The 21,389-nt window shown below is 54.9% G+C and overlaps 1 protein-coding gene across 1 annotated transcript in view; it reads left to right on the forward strand.

Annotated features, from left to right (window-relative positions):
• The first annotated feature begins 204 nt into the window (after positions 1–204).
• The window catches only part of LOC140387059 (zinc finger and BTB domain-containing protein 16-like), a 65,213-nt gene continuing 44,028 nt past the window's right edge, over positions 205–21,389 (forward strand). The window contains exons 1-2 of the mRNA XM_072470071.1: positions 205–1,308; positions 11,582–11,676. Of these exons, the coding sequence (XP_072326172.1) occupies positions 260–1,308; positions 11,582–11,676 (1,144 nt within the window). The 5' untranslated portion in view covers positions 205–259. The remainder of the gene's footprint in view (positions 1,309–11,581; positions 11,677–21,389) is intronic.

Genomic DNA, 21,389 nt, shown 5'->3' on the forward strand with positions numbered 1-21,389 from the left:
AACTGCCAATTCCACCTGCACGTTAACCTTATGAACTGGTTCTGAACCAGAACTCCACAGTACCTTTGTGCTTCAGATTCCCGATAACATTTCCCATTTAGAAAACAGTCTGTGCCTCTATTCCTCCTACCAAAATGCATAACTTCAGTTACGAGTAATGAATAATTGTCATCGATGTGGTGCTTGCTGTTTGAACAGATGCCTGTCCTGATGTCTGATGCCTTGAAGACTGGACGCCGGAGGAAGAGCGCGGAATAAGATGTCTCGAGTTTCATTGCACAACCCCCACCATTCCAACTTGCTCCTGCGGGAAGCGAACAGGATGAGGTTGTCCCAGACGCTGTGCGATGTGGTAATCACCGTCGGGAGTCAGGAATTCCATGCTCATAGCCTCGTGCTCGCTTGCGTGAGCCGGACATTCGAGGCTCTTTTCAGGACTCGCAGCGTCCGCTACACTCTTGACTTCCTGGCCAGTCGGACCTTCGAGCTGATCCTCGAGTATTCCTACACCGACAGCCTGGAAGCGCCAGCTGAGGAGCTGGAGGAATTGCTGCAGGCGGCTGGAGTCCTGGCCATGGAAGGGCTGGTGAAGCAAATCCTGGCGGCCACCACTTGCCCAGGGCTGACGGGAAGGACTGGCGACGAGGATTGGACTCTGGCAAGGAAGTCTGAGGGTGCCCAGGCAGTGACGGACCGAGAGCTAACAAGTGCTTCACCCCACCGCAGTGCCCCGTCGGAAAGATTTGAAGCCGCGTCCGTGGAGGGAGAGACTCCGAGCGCGATAGATTTGGCAGCACCGGACACGGGACCAGAGGATTCCCTGCTGGCCAAGACCGAGTTCCTGGAGGACAAGGCAGCCATGGCATGCGACCCGCCCAAGAAGGATGGGTCCCCGGAAGGTGCTGGAGCATTGACCCGTGCCGAGAGCTTGCCAACCCGCGGCACCGTAATCACAGCGCCCGGCCGATCGGCGCCCGGTCAACAGCGGGTGGCCCCCCTGGCCCCAGACGGGCTGGGGTGGCCCAGGTATGAGATGCCGGTCCGGCCCTTCGTGGCTGTCCCGCCCCTGGATGCCAGTCATTTCCGTGCTGTTCCCGCGGTCTTGCCTCACATCTCTCAGGCCCCCATGGCATTCTCTGCCACCGTGGACTTTGGCTCGTACCCGAGGCAGGCACTCCAGGGAGCTACACGGCTGGAGATATGCGGCCGGCCCGGGCAAGAGGGCAGCAGAATGATCCCGGCCTTCAGGGCGCGAGGAATTGGTGGAAATCTGTTGCACATGTCTGAATCCACCGCGGCTCCTCAGAGGTGAGTCAGCCAATGGTGTAGTGCTACCAGATGCTGTGAACCAAACTATTAAGCCTCGGTTAGGGAGAGACAGGGGAAGAGAGCAAGGGTTCCTGCTACTGATCGCTGTCCAGTAAAACCTGGGGTAGAGGGAGAGAGGGGGGAAATCAGTCAGATTTCCTGCCCCTGACCACTATCCAGTGATCCATAGGTTAGAGAAAGAGAGGGGAAATCAGTCAGGGCTCCAGCTCCTGATCAATGCCCAGTGATCCCTACTTTTGAGAGAGAGGGGAAGTCAGCTAGGGTTCCTGCTCCTGATCACTGTGCAGTGATTCCTGGGTTAGAGAGAGAGGGGAAATCAGCCAGTTCCTGCTCCTGATCACTGTCCCGTGATCTCTGTGTTCAAGAGGGAAGGGAAATCAGCCAGGGTTCCTGCTCCTGATCACTGTCCAGCGATTCCTGGGTTAGAGAGAGAGGGGAAATCAGCCAGTTCCTGCTCCTGATCACTGTCCCGTGATCTCTGTGTTCAAGAGGGAGGGGAAGTCAGCTAGTGTTCCTGCTCCTGATCACTGTCCCGTGATTCCTGGGTTAGAGAGAGAGAGAGAGGGGAAATCAGTCAGGGTTCCTGCTCCTGATCACAGTCCCGTGATTCCTGGGTTAGAGAGAGAGGGGAAATCAGCCAGGGTTCCTGCTCCTGATCACTGTCCCGTGATTCCTGGGTTAGAGAGAGAGAGGGGAAATCAGCCAGGGTTCCTGCTCCTGATCACTGTCCCGTGATTCCTGGGTTAGAGAGAGAGAGGGGAAATCAGCCAGTTCCTGCTCCTGATCACTGTCCCGTGATTCCTGGGTTAGAGAGAGAGAGAGAGAGGGGAAATCAGTCAGGGTCCTTGCTTCTGATCACTGTTCAGTGATCCCTAATTTAAAATATATATATTTTCATTCAGGACATTTTCCATTTAATAAACAAAATACAACCCTATTTAAACATTATACACTTCTCATAATAAACAACCGACCCACCATCCCGCCCTGCATGTCCTGTTTTATCAAACAGAATCAAACTCCTCTGCCCCATCTCCTTCCGCTGACAGTTACCAACTCTAGAAGAAGGGGTTAAACAGCCTCCACCTCGAGTAGAACCCCTCCTCCAACCCCCGATGGCAAACTTAATCTTCTCCAAATGCAGAATTTCCGACCGGCCACTCACCCATGCCGTCGCTCCTGGCAGCTCCGATGCTCGTCACCCCAGCAAAATCCTTCTCCGGGCTAAGAGAGAGGCAAAGGCAAATACATCAGCCTCTCACACCTCCTGCACCCGTGGTTCATCCGATGCCCCAAATATCACCACCCACGGAATCGATGTCACCCTTATCCCTAAAATATCCGATATTGTCCTGGAAAAAGACTCCTAAAATCGTGCCAATTTCGGACAGGACCAGCACATTTGTGTGTGGTTCGCCGGCACCCTTGAACACGGCTTGAATCTGTCCCTCCGCCTCTGGAAAGAACCCACTCATGCGTGTTTTGGTCATATGCTGGTTTAGCTCAGTGGGCTAGGCAGCTGGTATGTGATGCAGAAGGCCAGCAGCGCGGATTCAATTCCCGTACCAGCCTACCCGAAGAGGCGCCGGAATGTGGCGACTAGGGGCTTTTCACAGTAATTTGTGACAATAAAAGGTTATTATTATTATCGGCGCTCTCTGCACCACTTTAAATTGAATCAGGCTCAGTCACACACATGAGGAGATAGAGTTTATCCTACGTAAGGCTTCACTCCACACCCCTCCCTCAAACACCCCACCCAACTCCTCCTTCCTCTTTTTCTCCTCCAATGAGGCCCTCTCCATCAATCTCCCATAGATATCCGAGATCTTGCCTTCCCCTAGCTCATCTTCAGAAACGACCTTGTCCAACACTGAAGGGGGCGGCAACTGAGGAAATGTGACCTGTTCTTTCCTCACAAATGCTAGCGTGTAAGTACTGCAATCCATTTCCCCGCAGAAGCTGAGACATTTCCACCAGCTCCTCCAGCCCTGTAAACCTACTCTCCGCAAACAAATCCCGAAACCTTTCTACCCCCTCCCGTTCCCAATGTCAAATCCAGTCCCGCTGGAATAAATCTATGGTTCCCACATATCGGCGCCCACAGCGACATTCCCTCCACCTTAAAATGTTTCCTAAACTGGTTCCAAACTATTAACGAGGCTGCAACTACCAGACTCGTGCAGTACGGTATGGCAGCACGGTAGCACAAGTGATTAGCACTGTGGCTTCACAGCGCCAGGGCCCCAGGTTCGATTCCCCGCTGGGTCACTGTCTGTGCGGAGTTTGCACGTTCTCCCCGTGTGTGCGTGGGTTTCCTCCGGGTGCTCCGGTTTCCTCCCACAGTCCAAAGACGTGCAGGTTAGGTGGATTGGCCATGCTAAATTACCCGTAGTGTCCATAAGGGTTGGGAGGGGTTATTGGGTTGCGGGGATAAGGTGGAAGTGAGGGATTAATGTGGGTCGGTGCAGACTCGATGGGCCGAATGGCCTCCTTCTGCACTGTATGTTCTAAAAAAAAAAAAAAAGTACCTGGCCAGTGAGAACAGAAGCGGAGCCATCAACAGAGCCCTCAGTCTCGGCCCTAGATATGAAGCTTCCTCCATCCGTCCCCAAACCGACCCTCCCTTCACGACCTATTTCTGAACCTTCTCGATATTTGCTGCCCAATAATCGTTCAACAAAATCAGCAACGCTAACTCCCCTGACCGCTTGTCCCTCTAAAAAAAGGCTCTCTGAATCTGAGGCACCGTGCCTGCCCACACAAAGGCCAAAACCATCCTATTAACCCTCCCCAAAAAAAGGATTTTAGTCGGAAAATAGGGAGATTCTGGAAAATAAATAAAATCTTCGGCAGGATTGTCATTTTCACAGTTTGAACCCGCCCTGTCAACGATAGCAGGAGAGCACCCACCTCTTCAGATCAACTTTCACCCTTTCTACCAGGTTGGCTAAAATGAACTTGTGCAGCAAATCCCAGCTACGAACCACCCGTATTCCCAAGTTTGCACATTCTCCCCGTGTTTGCATGGGCTTCGCCCCCATAACCCAAAAATGTGCAGGGTAGATGGATTGGTTACACTAAATTGCCCCTTAATTGGAAAAAAATAATTGGGTACTCTAAATTTTAAAAAATATTAAAACGGCCCTCGTACCCAACTCAGCTGGCCAACGGGCTTCCCGATTGAAACCAGTTCAAACCCCATCTGGAGCTTTTCCCTCTCCTTCAACAACTCCTCTGAGGTGGCTGAATACTGCAAATCCACTGCCAAAATGGCCTCCACCAATCTCTGTCTTTCCATCCTCCCCACCTTCTCCCTGTGCGCCTTGATCGGAATCAGCTCCTCCCTAATTACCACCTTTAACGCCTCCCAGAACGTGGAGGGAGAAACCTCTTTGTTCTTATTGAATTCCACGTACATTCCTATAGCCGCACCTATCCTCTCACAAGCCCCCTTATCCGGCAACAGTGCCACATCTAACCTCCACGGTGATTGCTGGTGCACGCCTTCTCCACACACCGATCCACATAGTCCCACGAATGGTCCAATATGACAATCACCAAGTATTCCGAGCCTAGTACTCCTGGGAGCAGTGCCTTACCCAGAATAAAAAAGTAAATACGGGAGTTAGTGCGGTGTACATGCGAGAGAAAACGAGAACGCCTTCTCTCTCGGATGCCCGAACCTCCATGGATCCACACCCTCCATCCGCTCTATGAACACAAGCAACGTTTTCACCACCCCCGATATCTTCAGAGAATTGGGGCATGACCAATCCAACCTGGGTCAAGCACACAATTAAAATCCCCCCCATAATCAACCAATGTATATCCAAATTCGGGATTGCAACACCTTCCTAATGAACTCTGTATCATCCCAGATAGGAGAGTACACATTCACGAACACCACAGGAACTTCCTCTAATCTTCCACTCACTATTATGTATCGTTTGCCTGGATCTCCAGGGGGCACGATACCCACCGAAAAGGCCACCCTCTTATTGATGAGCACTGCAGCTCCCCTCGTCTTTGTATCGAGTCCCGAATGGAACACTTGTCCCACCCACCCTTTCCTCAAACTCGTTTGATCCCAAATACTCATGTGAGTCTCCTGCACGTCTGCCTTCAAACTCTTTAAATCTTTTAATCGGCCCATTCAATCCCCTCACATTCTATGAGACCAGTCTACTTGGGGGTCTCCAGTCTCCCCCGCCCTCCTCCCAACCGCACCCCACCCACCGATCACCATAACGTGCCAAAATTCCAGGCCCACGCAAGATGGCCACCGCCCTCCATCAAATAACTCCACAAAGAAACCTTCACCGTCAGCAACCCCCTCCCCCCGCCAAAACAAAACCTGTCAAAGGCTCGCTATCCCAACCACATAGAAAGCAAACCACCCTCCCCCCGCTTAAATAACCAGTTGCGACTATCTCCCCCATTTTGCTTCCGTTAACCAGCATTTCTGCTACCTGGGGAAAACCGCAAGTTCTATTTACAAAAAAAAAAATACTCCCAGCCCCCCAACTCATGCCCACTTTTAATCATGGCCCCAAACCAATACATCCACCCATCTACTCCCCACTCCCTGCCCTCCCCTTCCACAATTCCCAACAATTGCTTTAATACATCCAGGGCCTGTATCCCACAAGCAAAGTGGCAGATATGACAAAATTACACACGCAGATAAACAGAGGAGTACTAAACTACAAAAAACACAATAGCAACACGAAACACACTATTGAAACTGAGCAATGCAGGTACTCCCACACAGAACCTTCAAACGTCGCCATGTTCCATTATAAAGTTAATCGCCTCCTCTGGCGTATCAAATTAATGTTCTCTACCCCCAAGCATGACCCACAGGTGAGCCGGGTACATCATTCCAAATCGCACCTTGCTCCTAAGAAGAGCAGCCTTGACCTAATTGAACCCAACCCTTCTTTTTACCAGCTCTGCTCCCAGGTCCTGGTACATTCAGTCGGTATGGCTTTCCCAGATGCACGAACACATTTCCTACTCCCACCTCAGGATGTTTTCCTTGTCCGGGTTTCAATGGAGCCGGACTATGCTCGCATCTGGCGGCTCCCCGGCACTTGGCCTCTTCATCAATGACCAAAAGGCCTGGCCCACTTCACAAGGGCAGTCAAAGACCCCCTCCACCACTGACTGCTTGAACATCTTTGCCACATATACCTCTTGCTCCTCTCAATGCCCTTGGGCAGCCCCACAATCCCACGTTCTGTCGCCTGGAGTGATTCTCCGATTAAAAGATCTCGAATGTTCGCCCAATTAAAGAGTTTGAAGGCAGACCCGTTCTTTTTGTAGGTCATCGACCTTGGCCTTCGACTTATTCTGCCCCTCCGACATTATCAACATCTCTGCCTCCAAGGAGGCGATCCGATCCTTGTGGTCAGCAACCGTCTCCTCCACTTTCTGGATTGATGCAGTCTGCACCTCTAGCCGCTGTCCTACCTTCCCCAGGGCTGCCCGGATTGACCCTGCCACACTCACCAAGGCTTCAGTGACTGCCTGCCTGTTTTTTAAAAATTTGGTCGATAGGAACTCTACCAACTTGTCCATTGAGCACTGAACGGTCAATGATGCCATGGGTCCCTCCGCCATCTTTCCCCCACCTGTGCCATGCATGATCTCTGAGCCCAAAGAATGCCCCTTATTCGACATACTCCTTGTCTGATAACTGCGACATCTTAGTTCTTCCACTCCACCACTTTTCCACTTGCACAATCCCCCCGCAAAACTAGCAAAAAGCACCAAACATCCAGTCCTCAGGCAGGAGACAATGTATGTGCGACCATTCACTCCATGGCCACCACCGTAAGTCCATTGAACCCCTGGGTTAGAGAGAGAGGGGAAATCAGTCAGGGTTCCTGCTCCTGATCACTGTCCTGTGATTCCTGGGTTAGAGAGAGAGATGGGAAATCAGCCAGGACTCCTGCTCCTGATCACTGTCCCGTGATCCCAGGGTTAGAGAGAGAGAGGGGAAATCAGCCGGGTTTCCTGATCACTGTCCACTGATCCCTAGGTTAGAGTGAGAGAGAGGAAATCAGCCAGGACTCCTGCTCCTGATCACTGTCCAGTGATTCCCAGGGTTAGAGAGAGATGGGAAATCAGCCAGGACTCCTGCTCCTGATCACTGTCCAGTGATTCCCAGGGTTAGAGAGGGAGGGGAAATCAGCCAGGATTCTTGCTCCTGATCACTGTCCAGTGATCCCCGGGTTAGAGAGAGAGAGGAAATCAGCCAGGATTGCTGCTCCTGATCACTGTCCAGTGATTCCCAGGGTTAGAGAGAGATGGGAAATCAGCCAGGACTCCTGCTCCTGATCACTGTCCAGTGATTCCTGGGTTAGAGAGAGAGGAGAAATCAGCCAGGACTCCTGCTCCTGATCACTGTCCAGTGATTCCTGGGTTAGAGAGAGAGGAGAAATCAGCCAGGACTCTTGCTCGTCGTGATCATTGGTCAGTGATCCCTGCATTAAAGAGAGAGGAGAAATCAGTCAACGTTCTTGCTCGTGATCACTGTCCAGTGATCACTGTGGTAGAGAGAGAGGGGAAATTTGCCAGGGTTCCTGCTCCTGATCACTGTCCAGTGATCCTTGGAATAGTGAGAGAGAGGAACTCAGACAGGGTTCCTGCTCCTGATCACTGTCCAGTGATTCCTGGGTTAGAGAGAGAGGATACCAGCCAGGGTTCCTGCTCCTGATCACTTTCCAGTAATCCTTGGAATAGAGAGAGAGAGAGGAAATCAGCCAGGGTTCCTGCTCCTGATCACTGTCCAGTGATCCCTGGGTTAGAGAGGGAGAGGGGAAATCAGCCAGGGTTCCTGCTCCTGATCACTGTCCAGTGATCCCTGGTTTAGAGAGGGAGAGGGGAAATCAGCCAGGGTTCCTGCTCCTGATCACTGTCCAGTGATCCCTGGAATAGAGAGAGAGGGGAAATCAGCCAGGTTTCCTGCTCCTGGTCACAGTCCAGTGATCCCTGGAATAGAGAGAGAGGGGAAATCAGCCAGGGTTCCTGCTCCTGATCACTGTCCTGTGATCCCTGGAATAGAGAGAGAGGGGAATCAGCCAGGGTTCCTGCTCCTGGTCACTGTCCTGTCTTTATCCTACAGATTTCTATTTCTCTCTCTCAGCCTGCTTTAGTAATTTAATGGCCCCTTTAACCCACATTTTTCCTGTCAGTGATTTGCCTGTCTGTAACACGGGGACAACCACGACTGATCTGCAGATAAACTAGGCGGATATTGCAGTAATATCTGGATGTCGCCTTGTTATTTGCAGTGTGTGTCAGTCTCGGAGTGCTGTTCCGGAATGAATTTCTCAGCCATTGCATTCTCAGGTTCCTGGTGACGGTGTGTGTGTGTGCGTGCCTCTCTCTCTCTCTCTCCCCCGATCTTTACGGCACCCACAGCGCGGGGTCAGCGAGAAGGGGAAGGCTCCCGGCTGACACAGGCCCTGCGGGGGCGGCTGGTCGCTGAAGGTCGATGCACTGTGGGGATTCCCGCCGTTGCAGCAGTGCCTCAGCTCTCTGGTAACATGAATCCATCCCTCCCTCGCATCACTATGAGAGTCACTCAGCAACGCCCTTTGAGTGTGCCCGCCCCCCCCCCCCCCCCAGTGTGGGTGGAATTGGGTATCTGTGACCAGGGCAGGTGGGAGGGGTTGATAGGAGCCAGAATCTGTTTTCGGGGGAGGTGTGTAAGAGATTCGCATTTCCCCAGCACCAACCACCCCCTGAGGATGTCCCAAGGCCTCTCGCACCCACCTCTTCTGAAGTGAGGTCACTGTCACAGCAGCCAATTTGCACACAGCACGATCCCAGTAACAGGCACCGTGATGATAATGACAAAGATCATCTGTTCCTTTTGGTGATTGTGGCAGAGTGATGAATATTGCCCCTAAGACCTAGGGGCAGAAGGGGCCCATTTGACTCTTTGCGTCTACTCCACTATCCAATGAGATGATGACCGATCTCATATAATCCTCAACCACCACTTTCCCACTTTAACCCCGTAACCTTCGATTCCCTCACTGATTAAAAATCTGTCTCTCTCAGCCTTGAACATACTTAAGTCTTCTCCGTTCCGAGGAGAACAACCCCAGCTTCACCCGGTCTCTTCGCAGACTTTGAAATTTGAATTCATCGTGCGGGTCTCTGCTGTAAGCCGCTCCCACCCTCGACAGTCCGCCAAACTCAAAGAGCCCAAATACACGGACCTTTGACAACACGTTTCCAGGAACTGTGCTCGCGAGCAGAAACCTCCCTCCGACCCCTTTTCATTCCACTGTCTACTCTCTTTCTCCCTCTCTAGTTAGTGTACAGACCACAAATGCCACAGAATGTGCATCTGTGCAATGAGATGCGAATTCTAAGAATCAGGTCCTGTTTCCGAGACTGCAGGCCAGGTTCTCTCAATCGATTCTCAGGGAGGGAGAAAAGGGACAAGTGAACGAGCACTTGTGACATCTCCATTTTCCACTGACGCTACCCTGGCTAACCTCATCTGAGAAAAACAGACAATCTGACCTCCTCCTAACCCAACATCCCTCCCTATCTCTGTAGCCTCCTCCAGCATCTGCAGCCTTCCCTCTCTCATTAACCTATTCTGGCCCCTACAATCTTCCTCTCTCTGTAACCTTCTCCAGCCTCTACAACTCTCCCTATCTCTGTAACCTCCTACAGACCTTACAGCGCCCCTGATTTCTATAACCATCTCCAGCCCCTTCAGCCAACCTATCACTGTAATCTCCTCTAGCCTCTACAGTCCTTCCTATCTCTGTAACCTCCTACAGCTTTTCCTATCACTGTAAGCACCTCCAGCCCCTACATCCCTCCCTACCTCCGTAACCTCATCCACTCTCGATAGCCGCCCCGATCTCTGTAACCTCCTCCGGCCAAGATTGCCCTTCTGAGCTGTGATAACTGGGAGAGAATAACAGACTGGAATCTAGTTGAAGGGTTTCGGGTTGTTTATATATAGACCCTACCCAGGAATGAGTTACAGACTGGAATCTAATCGAGGGGTTTGGGGTGGTTTATGTATAGAATAACAGATACCCGGGAGTGAGTCACAGACTGGAATCTAATCGAGGGGTTCGGGGTGGTTTATATATAGAATAACAGATACCCGGGAGTGAGTTACAGACTGGAATCTAATCAGGTGGTCAGGGTGGTTTATATATAGAGTAATAGATACCCTGGGAGTGAGTTACAGACTGGAATCTAATCGAGGGGTTTGTGGTGGTTTATATATAGACTAACAGATACCCGGGAGTGAGTTACAGACTGGAATCTAATCAGGTGGTCAGGGTGGTTTATATATAGAGTAATAGATACCCGGGAGTGAGTTACAGACAGGAATCTAATCGAGGGATTCGGGGTGGTTTATATATAGAATAATAGATACCCGGGAGTGAGTTACAGACTGGAATCTAATCGAGGGATTCGGGGTGGTTTATATATAGAATAACAGACACCCGGGAGTGAGTTACAGCCTGGAATCTAATCGAGGGGTTCGGGGTGATTTATATATAGAATAACAGATACTTGGGAATGAGTTACAGCCTGGAATCTAATCGAGGGGTTCGGGGTGGTTTATATATAGAATAACAGATACTCGGGAGTGAGTTACAGACTGGAATCTAATCGAGGGGTTGGGGTGGTTTATATATAGAATAACAGATACCCGGGAGTGAGTTACAGACAGGAATCTAATCCAGGGGTTCTGGTGGTTTATATATAGGATAACAGATACCCGGGAGTGAGTTACAGACTGGAATCTAATTGAGGGATTCGTGGTGGTTTATGTATAGAATAACAGATACCCGGGAGTGAGTTACAGACAGGAATCTAATCGAGGTGTTCGAATTGGTTTATATATAGAATAACAGATACCCGGGAGTGAGTTACAGACTGGAATCTAATCGAGGGGTTCGGATTGGTTTATATATAGAATAACAGATACCCGGGAGTGAGTTACAGACTGGAATCTAATCGAGGGGTTTAGGTGGTTTATATATAGGATAACAGATACCCGGGAGTGAGTTATAGACTGGAATCTAATCGAGGGGTTTGGGTGGTTTATATATAGAATAATAGATACCCGGGAGTAAGTTACGGACTGGAATCTAATCGAGGGGTTCGGATTGGTTTATATAACAGATACGTGGGAGTGATTCACATTTTTAAAGTGTTTTGTGCTCCTCTCAGTCTCTCTATTATTTCCTGCTAGGATGACTGAAACGGTGAATTCATTTCTCTGCAAGTTGTGTGGGAAAAGGTTTTCTGACAGCCGACATCTTGAATTGCACCTCCTGGCACACGCAGGTAAAATCTTTTACTCACAGCTGATGGAGATGTGTTGTGAGGCAGGGAAATAGGGAGCTGGATAGGGTGTGCTGGGCAACACGAGCTGGGCAGTGAAGCTGGACAGGGGGAGTTGGGTAGGGAAGCTGGGCAATGAAGCTGGGCAGTGGAAGCTGGGCAGTGGAAGCTGGGCAGGGGGAGCTGGGCAGGGGGAGCTGGGCAGGGGGAGCTGGGCAGGGGGAGCTGGGCAGGGGAAGCTGGGCAGTGGAAGCTGGGCAGAGGGAGCTGGGCAGGGGGAGCTGGGCAGGGGGAGCTGGGCAGGGGAAGCTGGGCAGAGGGAGCTGGGCAGAGGGAGCTGGGCAGGGGGAGCTGGGCAGGGGGAGTTGGGTAGGGAAGCTGGGCAATGAAGCTGGGCAGGGGGAGCTGGGCAGTGGAAGCTGGGCAGTGGAAGCTGGGCAGGGGGAGCTGGGCAGGGGGAGCTGGGCAGGGGGAGCTGGGCAGGGGAAGCTGGGCAGAGGGAGCTGGGCAGAGGGAGCTGGGCAGGGGGAGCTGGGCAGGGGAAGCTGGGCAGGGGGAGCTGCGTAGGGGAGCTGGGCAGGGGGAGCTGGGCAGTGGAAGCTGGGCAGGTGGAGCTGGGCAGGGGGAGCTGGACAGTGGAAGCTGGGCAGGGCGAGCTGGGCAGGGGGAGCTGGGCAGGGGGAGCTGGGCAGGGGGAGCTGGGCAGTGGAAGCTGGGTAGGGGAGCTGGGCAGGGGAGCTGGGCAGTGGAAGCTGGGCAGGGCGAGCTGGGCAGGGGGAGCTGGGCAGGGGGAGCTGGGCAGGGGGAGCTGCGTAGGGGAGCTGGGCAGGGGGAGCTGGGCAGTGGAAGCTGGGCAGGTGGAGCTGGGCAGGGGGAGCTGGGCAGGGGAAGCTGGGCAGGGGAGCTGCGTAGGGGAGCTGGGCAGGGGGAGCTGGGCAGTGGAAGCTGGGCAGGTGGAGCTGGGCAGGGGGAGCTGGGCAGGGGGAGCTGGGCAGGGGGAGATGGGCAGTGGAAGCTGGGTAGGGGAGCTGGGCAGGGGAGCTGGGCAGTGGAAGCTGGGCAGGGCGAGCTGGGCAGGGGAGCTGGGCAGGGGGAGCTGGGCAGGGGGAGATGGGCAGTGGAAGCTGGGCAGGGGGAGCTGGGCAGGGGGAGATGGGCAGTGGAAGCTGGGTAGGGGAGCTGGGCAGGGGAACTGGGCAGTGGAAGCTGGGCACGTGGAGCTGGGCAGTGAAACTGAAAGGGGGTCTGGGCAGGGGGAGATGAGCCGTGGAGCTGGGCAGTGGAAGCTGGGCAGTGGAAGCTGGGCAGCGGGAGCTGGGCTGTGGGCTGGGCAGGGGGAGCTGGACAGTGGAGCTGGGCAGTGGAAGCTGGGCAGGGGGAGCTGGGCAGTGGAAGCTGGGCAGGGGGAGTTGGGTAGGGGAGCTGGACAGGGGGAACTGGGCAATGAATCTGGACAGGGGGAGTTGGGTTGGGGAGCTGAGCTGAGCAGAGCAGAGGGAGCGGGGCACGGGCAGAGTAGGGAAGTGGAGGAGGGATGGAGCAGTGGGGGTATGGGAGCGGAGCAGGGGCAGCGGGGCAGGTAGAGCAGGGCAGGGGAAGTAAGTCATGGGTGCAGGGCAGAGGGAGCAGGCAGAGGGGCAGAGTGCGTGGGACAGAAGGAGAGGGTCAGAGGGAGAGGGTCAGAGGGAGAGGGTCAGAGGGAGAGGGTCAAAGTTGAGGGTCAGAGGGAGAGGGGCAGAGGGGGTGGGGTAGGGGGAGTGGGCCAGGGGAGAGTGGCCAGGGGAGCTGGGAGGGGGAAACCGGGCAGAGGGAGCGGGGAGAAAGGGGCAGGGGATCAGGGCAGATGGAGCAGGGGAAGCTAGCAGGGTGTGCAGGGCAGTGAGTGCGTGGCAGAGGGAGCAGGGAGCAGAGGGGGAGGGGCAGTGTGTGCAGGGCAGTGAGTGCATGGCAGGGGGACGGGGGGCAGAGGGAATGGGGCAGAGTGCGCGGGGCAGAGGGGGAGGGGCATGGGGAGAGGGGCCAGGGGAGAAGGGCCAGAACGGCAGATGGAGAGGGGCAGGGGGAGTGGTCAGTGAAAGAAGGGCAGGGTGTACGGGGGAGGGGGAGAGTGGCACAGGGAGAGGGGCCAAGAGAGCCGGTTGGGGGGCAGGGGAGAAGGAGAGGTCAGGGGGAGTGGGGCAGAGGGAGAGCGGCCAGCGGAATTGGGCGGCGGGAGTGGGGCAGAGGGTGAGAGGCGGGGGGGGGGGGGGGAGGGGGGCAGAGGGAGAGGGGCTGGGGGAGTCAGGCAGGGGGAGAGGGGCAGGGGGAGAGGGGCAGGGGAAAGGGGCAGGGGGAGAGGGGCAGGGGGAGAGGGGCAGGGGAAAGGGGCAGGGGGAGAGGGACAGGGGGAGAGAGGCAGAGGGAGGAGGGTGGAGGGAGAGGGGCAGGGGAAAGGGGCCGGGGGAGAGGGGCACGGAAGAGGGGCAGGGGGAGCAGGGTAAAGGGAGAGGGGCAGGTGAAAGGGGCAGGGAAGAGGGGATGGGGAGAGAAGCAGAGGGAGAGGAGCAGAGAGAGCAGGGTAGAGGGAGAGGGGCGGGGAGAAGGGCAGGGGAGTGGGGCAGGGTAGAGGGAGCAGGGCAAAGGGAGAGAGGCAGAAGGAGAGGGGCAGGGGTGGGGCAGAAGGAGCAGGGTAGAGGGAGAGGGGCAGGGGGAGAGGGGCAGGGGAGAGGGGCAGAGGGAGCAGGATAGAGGGAGCAGGATAGAGGGAGCAGGATAGAGGGAGCAGGATAGAGGGAGCAGGATAGAGGGAGCAGGATAGAGGGAGCAGGATAGAGGGAGCAGGATAGAGGGAGCAGGATAGAGGGAGTGGGGCAGGGGAGAGGGGCAGAGGAGAGAGGCAGAGGGAGCAGGATAGAGGGAAAGGGGCAGGGGAGAGAGGTAGAGGGAGAGGGGCAGGGGAGAGGGGCAGGGGAGAGGGGCAGGGGAGAGGGGCAGGGGAGAGAGGCAGGGGAGAGGGGCAGGGGAGAGGGGCAGGGGAGAGGGGCAGAGGGAGCAGGATAGAGGGAGAGGGGCAGAGGGAGAGGGGCAGGGGTGGGGCAGAGGGAGCAAGGTAGAGGGAGAGGGGCAGGGGGAGCAAGGCAAAGGGAGAGGGGCAGGGGGGAGAGGGGCAGGGGAGAGGGGCAGGGGAGAGGGGCAGGGGAGAGGGGCAGGGGAGAGGGGCAGGGGAGAGGGGCAGAGGAGAGAAGCAGAGGGAGCAGGATAGAGGGAGCAGGATAGAGGGAGCAGGATAGAGGGAGCAGGATAGAGGGAGCAGGATAGAGGGAGCAGGATAGAGGGAGCAGGATAGAGGGAGCAGGATAGAGGGAGCAGGATAGAGGGAGTGGGGCAGGGGAGAGGGGCAGAGGGAGCAGGATAGAGGGAAAGGGGCAGGGGAGAGAGGTAGAGGGAGAGGGGCAGGGGAGAGGGGCAGGGGAGAGGGGCAGGGGAGAGAGGCAGGGGAGAGGGGCAGGGGAGAGGGGCAGGGGAGAGAGGCAGAGGGAGCAGGATAGAGGGAGAGGGGCAGGGGGGAGAGAGATAGAAGGAGCAGGGCAGCAAGTGCGAGATAAAGGGAGGTGGACAGGGAGAGCTGACTCGGGGGGAATGGGGCAGGAGGAGCTTGTCGGGGAGGGGGGGTGGGTGTCATCACAGAGGTAATTCTTGATGGTTCCTCTGACCACAGTATTAATTATCGCCATCTTGGGGCGGCACGGTGGCGCAGTGGTTAGCACTGCTACCTCACGGCGCTGAGGTCCCAGGTTCGATCGCGGCTCTGGGTCACTGTTCGTGTGGGGTTTGCACATTCTCCCTGTGTCTGCGTGGGTTTCACCCCCACAACCCAAAGATGTGCAGGGGTAGGTGGATTGGTCATGCTAAATTGCCCCTTAATTGGAAAAAATGAATTGGGTACTCTAAATTTTTTTTTTTTTTAAACTATCGCCATCTTCGAATTCCTGAAATTTTGTCTTGCTGGCTCAGACTCAGAATTAACCTGAAAAATATTTCATCCATCTGATTTTCTCTCTCTATCCTTACCTGCCTCTTTCTCTCTCTGTCTCTCTCTCCCAGTCTGTCATTCACACAGTCTCTCATTCTCTTTCTCTGTCTCTATTGGTCTGTCTCTCTCTCTGCCTTTCTCTATCTGTCTGTCTGTCTCTGTGTGTCTCTCTCTGTCTGTCTCAGTCTCTGCCTCACTGTCTGCCTGGCTCCCTCTGTCTCTCTCTCTCTCTCTTTCTGTGTCTCTCTCTCTGTCTATCTCTCTGTCTGTCTCAGTCTCTGCCTCACTGTCTGCCTGGCTCCCTCTGTCTCTCTCTCTCTTTCTGTGTCTCTCTCTCTGTCTATCTCTCTGTCTGTCTGTCTTTCTCTTCCCGTCTCATTCTCTCTGCCTCTTTCTCACTGTCTCTTGCTCTCACATTCTCTGTTCTGTCTATCTGTTCTTGTCTCTCTCTCTGTCACACACATTCTCTCTGTCTCTCTTTCTGCCTGTCTGTCCTTTTCACTCACTTACTCATTCACACTCACACACACTTACTCACTCACTCACAGGCACCCACGCACTCACCCCACGCACTCACTCACTCACTCATTGGCACTCACACACACACCCCACTAACTCACTCACTTACTGACACACTCACTCAGTGACACACTCACTGACTCACTCAAATTCACTCACTCTCACACTCACTCACACTTACTTATTCACTCACTCACCAACACACTCACTCATGACACATTCATTCATTCGCTCACTAACACACTCACTGACACACTCATTCACTAACGCACTCACTGACACTCGTTCATTCGCTCACTCACTGACACAATGGGCAGCACGGTAGCATTGTGGATAGCACAATTGCTTCACAGCTCCAGGGTCCCAGGTTCGATTCCGGCTTGGGTCACTGTCGTGCGGAGTCTGCACATCCTCCCCGTGTGTGCGTGGGTTTCCTCCGGGTGCTCCGGTTTCCTCCCACAGTCCAAAGATGTGCAGGTTAGGTGGATTGGCCATGCTAAATTGCCCTTAGTGTCCAAAATTGCCCTTAATGTTGGGTGGGGTTACTGGGTTATGGGATGGGGTGGAGATGTTGACCTTGGGTAAGGTGCTCTTTCCAAGTGCCGGTGCAGACTCGTTGGGCCGAATGGCCTCCTTCTGCACTGTAAATTCTATGATAATCACTCACTCATTGACACACACACATTCACTCACTCACTAAGTCACTCACTCACTGATACAATTTAGTAACACTCACTGATTCACTCGCTCAAATTCACTCAACTCACTCATTTTCTCTCCCACTTTCTCACTCATTAACACGCTCACTAACACACACTCACTCATTGTGGCACTCACTCATTCACTCACTCACACATTCACTCGCCCACTCACACACACTCACTAACACATTCACTGACACACACTGATTGATTCACACTCACTCATTGCCACACTCATTCAATCTTTCTGTCGCTCACTCTCACTCTTTCCCTCTCTATCTTTCTCTCTCTTGCTATCTCTCTATCTCACTCTTTCCCTCTCACTCGCTCTCTTGATCACTCTCTCACTGCCGTTGCCAATGTTTTTAATCTCATTGCGACATCACTTATATTGTCTTGTGTGTGGTTACATGAAAGAACAGGCTGTACGAGCTCTGAACACGCTGGTCGGGCAATGAGCCAACAGTTACCGGTGCAATGTGCAGACTGCTGAACTCAAACAATCACAACTCCCCACATCATGCGGGACCCGGCCTAATGATTGTGATCTGACACACGATCTGTCAGTTGGGGGGGGTGGGGGGTGCACAGCAAGGAGCTTGCCACTATGTGGGTGACATGACAAAAGGTCTTACTCTCTCTCTCTCACCCTCGCTCTCTCTCACAGTCGCCCTCTCACACTCGCTCTCCCTCACACTCGCTCTCCCTCACCCTCGCTCTCCCTCACCCTCGCTCTCTCTCACAGTCGCCCTCTCACACTCTCACACTCTCCCTCACACTCGCTCTCCCTCACACTCGCTCTCCCTCACCCTCGCTCTCTCTCACAGTCGCCCTCTCACACTCGCTCTCCCTCACACTCGCTCTCCCTCACCCTCGCTCTCTCTCACAATCGCTCTCTCACACTCGCTCTCCCTCACACTCACTCTCCCTCAAACTCGCTCTCTCTCACACTCGCTCTCCCTCACACTCGCTCTCCCTCACACTCGCTCTCCCTCACACTCGCTCTCCCTCACACTCGCTCTCCCTCACACTCGCTCTCCCTCACACTCGCTCTCCCTCACCCTCGCTCTCTCTCACAATTGCCCTCTCACACTCTCTCTCACTCGCTCTCCCTCACACTCACTCTCCCTCACCCTCGTTCTCTCACAATCGCCCTCTCACACTCTCTCAAACTCGCTCTCCCTCACACTCGCTCTCCCTCACCCTCACTCTCTCTCACAATCGCCCTCTCACACTCTCACGCTCTCTCTCACACTCGCTCTCTCTCACACTCGCTCTCCCTCACACTCGCTCTCCCTCACACTCGCTCTTCCTCACACTCGCTCTCCCTCACACTCGCTCTCCCTCACACTCGCTCTCCCTCACACTCGCTCTCCCTCACACTCGCTCTCCCTCACACTTGCTCTCCCTCACACTCGATCTCCCTCACACTCGATCTCCCTCACCCTCGCTCTCTCTCACCCTCGCTCTCTCTCACAGTCGCCCGCTCACACTCTCACACTCTCTCTCACACTCGCTCTCCCTCACACTCGCTCTCCCTCACACTCGCTCTCCCTCACACTCGCTCTCCCTTACACTCGCTCTCCCTCACACTCGCTCTCCCTCACACACACTCTCTCACACTTGCTCTCTCTCACACTTGCTCTCTCTCACACTCGCTCTCTCTCACACTCGCTCTCTCTCACAGTCGTTCTCTCTCACACTCGCTCTCTCACACTCGCTCTCTCACTTGTTCTCTCACTCACACTCTCACTCTCTCACAATCGCCCTCTCACACTCTCTCTCACACTCGCTCTCCCTCACACTCGCTCTCCCTCACCCTCGCTCTCTCTCACAGCCGCCCTCTCACACTCTCTCCCTCACACTCGCTCTCCCTCAAACACACTCTCTCACACTTGCTCTATCTCACCCTCGCTCTCTCTCACAGTCGCCCTCTCACACTCTCTCTCACACTCGCACTCCCTCACACTCGCTCTCCCTCACCCTCGCTCTCTCTCACAATCGCCCTCTCACACTCTCACTCTCTCTCACACTCACTCTCTCTCACACTCACTCTCCCTCACACTTGCTCTCCCTCACCCTCGCTCTCAGTCGCCCTCTCACACTCTCACTCTCTTACACTCGCTCTCCCTCACACTCGCTCTCCCTCACCCTCGCTCTCTCTCACAATCGCCCTTTCACACTCTCCCTCACACTCGCTCTCCCTCACACTCGCTCTCCCTCACCCTCACTCTCTCTCACAATCGCCCTCTCACACACTCGCGCTCTGTCTCACACTCGCTCTCCCTCACACTCGCTCTCCCTCACACTCGCTCTCCCTCACACTCGATCTCCCTCACACTCGATCTCCCTCACACTCGATCTCCCTCACCCTCGCTCTCTCATCCTCGCTCTCTCTCACGGTCACCCGCTCACACACTCACTCTCTCTCACACTCGCTCTCCCTCACACTCGCTCTCCCTCACACTCGCTCTCCCTCACACTAGCTCTACCTCACACACACTCTCTCACACTCGCTCTCACTCACACTCACTCTCTCTCACACTCGCTCTCTCTCACACTCGCTCTCTCACACTCGCTCTCTCACTTGTTCTCTCACTCACACTCTCACTCTCTCACAATCGCCCTCTCACACTCTCTCTCACACTCGCTCTCCCTCACACTCGCTCTCCCTCACCCTCGCTCTCTCTCACAATCGCCTTTTCACACTCTCACACTCGCTCTCCCTCACACTCGCTCTCCCTCACGCTCGCTCTCCCTCACACTCGCTCTCCCTCACACTCGCTCTCTCTCACAGCCGCCCTCTCACACTCTCACACTAGCTCTCCCTCACACTCGCTTTCCCTCACACTCGCTCTCCCTCACACTCGCTCTCCCTCACACACACTCTCTCACACTTGCTCTATCTCACCCTCGCTCTCTCTCACAGTCGCCCTCTCACACTCTCTCTCACACTCGCTGTCCCTCACTCTCCTTCACCCTCGCTCTCTCTCACAATCGCCCTCTCACACTCTCACACTCTCCCTCACACTCGCTCTCCCTCACACTCGCTCTCCCTCACCCTCGCTCTCTCTCACAATCGCCCTCACACTCACACTCTCCCTCACACTCGCTTTCCCTCACACTCGCTCTCCCTCACCCTCGCTCTCTCTCACAATTGCCCTCTCACACTCTCTCTCACATTCGCTCTCCCTCACACTCGCTCTCCCTCACACTCGCTCTCCCTCACCCTCGCTCTCCCTCACCCTCCGTCACCCTCGCTCTCTCTCACCCTCGCTCTCTCTCAGCCTCGCCCTCTCACCCTCGCCCTCTCACACCCTCGCTCTCTCCCACCCTCGCTCTCTCCCACCCTCGCTCTCTCCCACCCTCGCTCTCTCCCAGTCTCACTCTCCCTCACCCTCGCTCCCCCTCAACCTCGCTCTCCCTCAACCTTGCTCTCCCTCACCCTCGCTCTCCCCCTGCCTCACCCTCGCTCTCTCACACTTGCTCTCTCTTTCACCTCTCACCCTCGCTCTCCCTCTCCCTCGCTCTCCCTCTCCCTCACCCTCGCTCTCTCTCATCCTCGCTCGCCCTCACCCTCGCTTGCCCTCACCCTCGCTTGCCCTCACCCTCACTCGCCCTCACCCTCGCTCTCCCTCACCCTCGCTCTCTCTCATAGAACATAGAACGTTACAGCGCAGTACAGGCCCTTTGGCCCACGATGTTGCACCGAAACAAAAGCCATCTAACCTACACTATGCCGTTATCATCCATATGTTTATCCAATAAACTTTTAAATGCCCTCAATGTTGGCGAGTTCACTACTGTAGCAGGTAGGGCATTCCACGGCCTCACTACTCTTTGCGTAAAGAACCTACCTCTGACCTCTGTCCTATATCTATTACCCCTCAGTTTAAAGCTATGTCCCCTCGTGCCAGCCAATGCCATCCGCGGGAGAAGGCTCTCACTGTCCACCTTATCCAACCCCCTGATCTCTCACACTCGCTCTCTCTTTCACCTCTCACCCTCGCTCTCTCTCACAATCGCTCTCCCTCACACTCGCTCTCCCTCACCCTCGCTCTCTCTCACACTTGCCCTCTCACACTCTCTCTCACACTCGCTCTCCCTCACACTCGCTCTCTCTCACAATCGCCCTCTCACACTCTCTCTCACACTCGCTCTCCCTCACACTCTCTCTCCCTCACACTCACTCTCTCTCACAATCGCCCTCTCACACTCTCACGCTCTCCCTCACACTCGCTCTCCCTCACACTCGCTCTCCCTCACACTCGCTCTCCCTCACACTCGATCTCCCTCACACTCGCTCTCCCTCACACTCGCTCTCCCTCACCCTCGCTCTCTCTCACAGCCGCCCTCTCACACTCTCTCTTCCTCACACTCTCTCTCCCTCACACTCGCTCTCCCTCACACTCGCTCTCCCTCACACTCGCTCTCCCTCACACACGCTCTATCTCACCCTCGCTCTCTCTCACAGTCGCCCTCTC

The sequence above is a fragment of the Scyliorhinus torazame genome, chromosome 12, assembly GCF_047496885.1.
Source record: "Scyliorhinus torazame isolate Kashiwa2021f chromosome 12, sScyTor2.1, whole genome shotgun sequence".
NCBI classification, from domain to species: Eukaryota; Metazoa; Chordata; class Chondrichthyes; order Carcharhiniformes; family Scyliorhinidae; genus Scyliorhinus; species Scyliorhinus torazame.